Source organism: Orycteropus afer, unplaced genomic scaffold, assembly GCF_000298275.1.
Source record: "Orycteropus afer afer isolate SDZICR_OR568_19922 unplaced genomic scaffold, OryAfe1.0 scaffold00113, whole genome shotgun sequence".
Lineage (NCBI taxonomy): Eukaryota > Metazoa > Chordata > Mammalia > Tubulidentata > Orycteropodidae > Orycteropus > Orycteropus afer.
Genome location: NW_006921700.1, coordinates 7,567,839 through 7,574,236, shown reverse-complemented (window position 1 = coordinate 7,574,236; position 6,398 = coordinate 7,567,839). Strand labels below are relative to the sequence as shown.

Sequence of the window (6,398 nt, the reverse complement as noted above, 5' to 3'; positions counted from 1 at the left end):
ACACAGTTCACACAACCTGAGGCAGCACTGTTGGACTCGTACCACAATGGGTTGGACCAGCACACCTGGGGCCACACCTTGAGCCACCCAGAGCCACCCATGCAGGATACTACAGAGCATAGAGAGGGGTGGTGAGGATGCGGAGGCTCAGGTGGGGGATTAGAACTTTTTAACCAGAGGAGGGATGGCTGACCGGGTCAAGGATAGCCACCATGAGAGACCTGGGGACTGTCAGGAGGAGATGCACCCTCCAAAAAGCAATGGCACTCATATGGTGGCAGAACGTCCTGACCTATAGGTTGTCCCTAGACAGGATGGGGTCCCTAGGGGGTGTGGCCTGCCAGCAGTGGGCTGAGGGGATTCCTGCCCAAAGCGTGAATCGGGCTAAAGTACCTCAGACAGCACTGGGCTTGGGGCCTCAAGAGCTGTGTTCTCTCACCTTCTACCCATATGACTCTATGCCTTTATTTTCTTAATGTCTATAGCTATATCTTCCCTGCCTTGATATCCCCTTTGGTGTTTTGAGGGTCTCACGATATGGTGTATTTATTTAAAAACAAAAAACTCACTGCCATCAAGTCAATTCCAACTCATAGAAACCCCCATTAAGTTTCCAAGGTGGTAAACCTTTAAGGAACAGAGCCATTGTATTGTGGGGATTACAACCAATGTCATGAAACAAAATGTGTATGAACTGTTGTATGGAAAATGAATTTGCCCTATAAACTTTCACCCAAATCACAATTTTAAAAAATCAACAAATAGAGGAGTGGAGAAGGAACACACTGCCCCCTCCTGAGGCCTGCTTCCCCCTCTGCAAAGGAGAGCACTGGTCTCCTTGGATGCGCACCAAGGTTCCACACTCTAGTGCACTAGCACAGAGATGTCAGGCAGTCCCGACCTTGAACTGTGGCCTGGCCTCATCTCAATCTCTTTCTGCCTCAGTTTAGTACTGTGTAACCGAGGGTAACTATGCTTACCTCTAGGGTCATTTGTGAAGACCAACAGAGATACCACCGGGAACTTGCTCAACACAGAGGTGCACAGTAAGTCGTTTTATGATTATCACCATCTATCTTCCGAGCCGTGGGGGCTCTGTTGTGCCCAGGGGATATACCAGGGCTTGCCACAGAGAGTAGGTTTTGTTGAGGGGGCTGGCGGTTTGGAGAACTAAGGGGAGAGTATGTGGCCTGTAGGTGGGGCAGGGATCGCCCTGAATGAGGCGTAGTCACCACAGAGGAGATGGTGGTTCCCAGGCACCTCTAGCGTCACGGGTCCAGGCCGCGGAAGTAGCCTCACAGTATGCTGGGAAGTTTCCAGACCCCCAGCACAGGGGCGATTGCTTCCCGGGTCCTGGGGTAGGTTTCCAGGCCTCCAGGGGCAGAGAGTGTCTCACGGCCCTGGGGATAGGGGTTCCAGGCTCAGCCGCGACGCCTGGCAGGGCTGACGCGCCCCCCGCCCGCAGGCGCGCCATCGCAGCGCTGGTCCATGCATGTGCCGGCCGAGGTGAGCGCGGCGGCGGGCGGCGCGGCCGTGCTGCCCTGCACCTTCACGCACCCGCACGGGCACTACGCCGGGCCGCTGACGGCCATCTGGCGCACGGGCGAGCCCTACGCCGGGCCGCAGGTGTTCCGCTGCTGGGCAGCGCGGGGCAGCGAGCTCTGCCAGACGGCGCTGAGCCTCCACGGCCGCTTCCGCCTGCTGGGCAACCCGCGCCGCAACGACCTGTCGCTGCGCGTAGAGCGCCTCGCTCCGGGCGACGCCGGCCGCTACTTCTGCCGCGTCGAGTTCGCTGGCGACGTCCATGACCGCTACGAAAGCCGCCACGGCGTCCGGCTCCACGTGACCGGTGAGCACGCCGGGGACCCGGGGCGCCCTCTGCCGGGCGTGAGGGGCAGCCGGGCTCAGTCCATTTTCCCTCCTCTCCCGCCCTGCTCCCCAGGGCTTCCTGTGTGCCAGGCACTGTGCCAGCCTGTGGGATGGGACAGGGAATCACACATGACCCGTTTCCCTAGAGCAGGGGTCTCAAACCTGTACGTGGTTGCGGCCCCTGGGCCCTTATTGAAAATGCGTCCTTCCAAATTCTCATGGAATACAGAGTTTCCGGAGCCGTGGTGGTTGTATGAATCCTTGAAAACGGATAATCTTTAAACCTTAAACGAAAAATATCCCCTGAAGCCTTCTTAAAACCAAACAATAGCTTAACTAGTGTTTTTAAAAAAAAAAAAAAACCACTCTTCCTGAAGCATTGTGAGCTTTTAAGAACTGTCTATATGGGATCAAGAGAGCTCTGGTAGCGTAGTGCCTATGGCACTTGACTGCTAACCAGAAGGCTGGCGGTTCAAACCCACCAGCCACTCCTCGGAAGGCAGATGGGGCAATCTACTTCCGTAGTGATACTGCCTCCGAAACCCAAGGAGGGGTCGCTATGTGTCGGGTGTGACTCCACGGCACATAACAACAACAACATATGGGATCAAAGTGACAACAGGAAGTGGAAAGATTAGATAGGAACCCCAGAGGGCAGCGAGTTTATATGAATCGAGGGGAACAACTGAGAAAAGGGGGGGTGAGAATGGTTGCACAGCTTAGTGTAAGTCAATGTCACCGAATTGTACGTGTAGAAGCTGCGGAATTGGGATATGTTTTGTTGTGTATCTTCTCAACCACAAGGGCAAAATAAACAGCATTTTTTTAAAATAACAATAAATGCAGAATCTTGGCCCCAGAAAGGGCTTGCAGTTGGGTCCAGGAATAGCCATTTTCATGAAGCTCTTAAAGAATGATTGTCGCTGCCCACCACTGTTGTTATTGTCAGGTGCGCAGTTAATTTTGGGGTCATAGTGACCCCATGTAACAAGAGTAGAGCTGCCCCCATAGGATTTGCTAGGCAGTGATCTTTCTGAAGCAAATTACCAGGTCTTTCTCCCACTGAGCTGATGGGTGGGAACAAGTGAACAATAAATGTATCAAGCGCTGCAATGGGTGTGTGCAAAGTGCACTGACAAGCACCTATAGCTCCCCCGCAAAGGGTCCAGAGAGAGCTCACCAGGTGCGTGGCACTTTGTCAGACTCTGAGGTTCCTATGTGTGTGAACCAGGGTCCTTGTTTCTATAGCAGTGGCTCTTCACCTTAGCTGCACATCAGAACTGTCTCGGGACATTTTCCAAACCCTGAAGCAGCGTAGTGCCTAAGGCATTTGACTGCTAACCAGAAGGCTGGCTGTTCACACCCACCAGTCACTCCTCGGAAGGAAGGTTGGGCAGTCTATGAAGGTTGGGCAGTCTACTTCCGTAGTGAAACCAAGGAGGAGTCGCTATGAGTCAGATCCGACTCAATGGCAGTGAATTTGGTTTGGTTTTGGAAGCCCGTGCTGTGGTGGGCCCAGGAGTTCTGGGTTCAAGTGTGCTTCTGCCCTTGGCCTGGCTGATCCACTCCTCGGAGTACAATTCAGTTTCTTCTCAGGGTGGACGCCTCCCAGCGCCTTCCAGCGGATTCAGAGATCAATTTCAAGTCTGGAATTTGGTGAGGCTGTCTGGGAGTGGGGGGTGCCCTTGAAATCACACCTGCAGACAGCCCCCAGCCCTGCACTAGGACAATAATAAGCGCCCTGTTCTATGCACCTCAGACGTATTAGTTTACCAAATCTCACCAACCCCATAAGGTAAGTGCTATCATGACCCCCTTTTGACAGATGCAGAAACTGGCACCCAGCGGTTGAGTAGCTTGCCCAAGGCCACACCTGAGGCCACACCAGGCAACCTGGCGCCACAAGGCACTCCCTCCTTCCCGGTCCCCTCCAGCTCTCCCGCGTCCAGAGGGGGCAGGAAGGAGTGCCCCTGGCCGTGACGCCGCCGCCTTCTCTCTCGCAGCCGCGCCGCGTATCGTCAACATCTCGGTGCTGCCGGGTCCCGCGCACGCCTTCCGCGCCATCTGCACCGCCGAGGGGGAGCCGCCGCCCGCGCTCGTCTGGTCCGGCCCGGCTCTGGGCAACAGCTCCGCAGCCGTGCCGGGCTCGGCTCACGGCCACCAGGTGACAGCCGAGCTGCCCGAGCTGGCCCACGACGGCCGCTACACGTGCACAGCGGCCAACAGCCTGGGCCGCGCCGAGGCCAGCGTCTACTTGTTCCGTTTCCGCGGCGCCGGCTGGGCCTCGGCGCTCGCCCTGCCGCTGGGCGCGCTGGGCCTCAAGGCACTGCTGTTGCTAGGCGTCCTGGCCGCTGGCGTCGCCCGCCGCCGCCCAGGTGGGTGGGTCTGGCCGGCGGGGCGGGGGCGGGGCTCTCTGGCAAGACCACTGACCACCTGGCTTGAAAAAGCCAAAACGTTGATTGCGCCTTCTTGTGATCTCAGACTGCTAACCAGAAGGCTGGCGGTTCAAACCCACCAGCCACTCCTCGGAAGGAAGGTTGGGCAATCCTACTTCCGTAGTGATACTGCCTCGGAAACCCAAGGAGGGGTCGCTATGAGTCGGGGCCGACTCGACGGCACATAACAACAACAACAACAACATCTAGCATAGGAGATGGAAACCAACGTGAGCCCCATTTTACCCTAAGGACGTTGGGGCTAAGAGAATTTAAATAGCCTTCCTCTTGCATAGAGCCATGGAGCTAGAAACTGGTTGTCTAGCTCCAGGGCCTGCCCCTTTACCGTCAGCACGTCACTCATGGCGACCCCCGTGTGTGTCAGAGGAGACCTGTGCTCCGGATGGTCTCAATAGCTGATTTTTCAGAAGTAGGTCACCAGGCTTTTCTTCCGAGGCACCTCCATTTGGTTAGAAATCAAGGGTATTAACCATTTGCACCAGCCAGGAACTCCCACCCCTTTGCCACCATAACTGACCACTCTGTAAGGTCTCAGTCCCCAGGCTTTACCAAATAGCACCCTTCAGTTAGGTTACCACAGCATCGAGCACCTACTGTGTGCTGTGCAGTGGCTAGGAATACAGAGATGAGTAAGACATGGATGGTCCCCTGCCCTCAAATGGGATGCTAAGGAGTATGCTAATCATTACAGTACTGGGCCGTGAGAGGTGCAGCCCCCAGGGAAGGGAGAAGCACCCAGAGGGTGGTGTGCTTCCCGCTAGTGCGGGTCTGGATAGGTACCAGAAGGAAAGGCTTTACCCAGGAAGAAGGCTGGGAGCTAAAATAAACTACGTAGGTAGGCAGGAGGCAGGGAAAGAGGGTGAATGGCATTCCTAGCAGCCTGTGCAAAGGGATGAAAGGTGACCATCAGGGTGTCTAGAGAGCTATAGTTTGTCCCACACTGGAATAGCTGATCTGGACAGGACATTTGCTCTGTGCCCAGGGAGGGGACTTCTCAGAGCCTCTCAGACCCTCCAGGTCAGCAGCTCTGGTCTCCCAGTCCTGGATGAAATGGGAAATGTCTCCAAGTCACCCTGGCAGCTCGTGCCCAGCATTTTATGCTTCAGGAGGCTTAGAGCAGCCGTCCCTTCTCTTGGCCCACTCTTATCTCCACCGTCTCTTCATTAGCTCCTCATCATCTTACAGGTTAAGGCTTAAATGGCTCTTCATCCCACCCTGCTAGGCTGCTGATTATTGCTCTACTTGTCATGGGGTGGGGTGGGCGGGGTGGGCAGTGCATGATGGCTGGAGACTCATGCCTCCTTTCTCTGTCCCTCACACAGAGCACCAGGATATCCCACCACAGTAAGTGAACTACCCTGCCTCCCACTACCACCCCCAACTACCCTGCCTCCCAGACCCCATGGGCCCAGTGGAGGAGCCAGTTGGGGGATGGGAATCATGAGTAGCAGTTAGGGTTGAAACGTCAGGAAAGCAGTTGGAGCTTAGGCTGGAGGCCAGATGTTTGGACTGGATTCTGGAAGCCACAGATGACATCCCTCTGGATGGGGTATTGGTGGAGAGGATGAGAAACTATGGTCTGGGATTCTGTGAGCAGCGGTAGCCCCTTCCTTCCCTATTCCTGCCAGGCCCTGCCTCCAACATCTGATTAGTCTCCAAATCCTGTGGGGTTCCAGACCCTCTGGCTCACAGCCTGTTTCTGGCCCATTGCTAGGGAGTGGTAGAGCAGGTGGGGACCTACCTTCTATGTTGGGTGGTCAGTCAACTTTTTCCTGTCCACAGGCCCCAGGCTCAGGAGTCTAACTATGAAAATTTGAGCCAGATGAGCCCCCAGAGCACGCCGGCAGCCGTGTGTTCCCCATGTTCACCGTGACGAGCCCCTCAGCCCACCGACATCCACATGTGCACTGTGAGGAGGTGTGGCTCGTCCAGCTCCCAGCCTGGTAGCCGCCAGGAATCGGACCTCCACCCACAGATGCTCAGCTGGTCTCCATGGACATCTCTGTCTTGAAGCTCCGTGATATTATGACAGTGGGTCCAGCATTTTGGAAGGGTGTGTGTGTGCACGCATGT

The 6,398-nt window shown here is 55.7% G+C and overlaps 1 protein-coding gene across 1 annotated transcript; it reads left to right on the top strand.

The window, feature by feature from the left end:
* Window positions 1–982: 982 nt before the first annotated feature.
* Window positions 983–6,198, top strand: SIGLEC15 (sialic acid binding Ig like lectin 15; the record flags this gene model as incomplete). The annotated part of the gene is made up of 5 exons (XM_007943859.1): window positions 983–1,046; window positions 1,466–1,849; window positions 3,873–4,244; window positions 5,648–5,669; window positions 6,108–6,198. Coding segments are annotated over 5 exons (933 nt in total), but the record flags the coding sequence as incomplete, so codon positions are not given.
* Window positions 6,199–6,398: the final 200 nt, after the last annotated feature.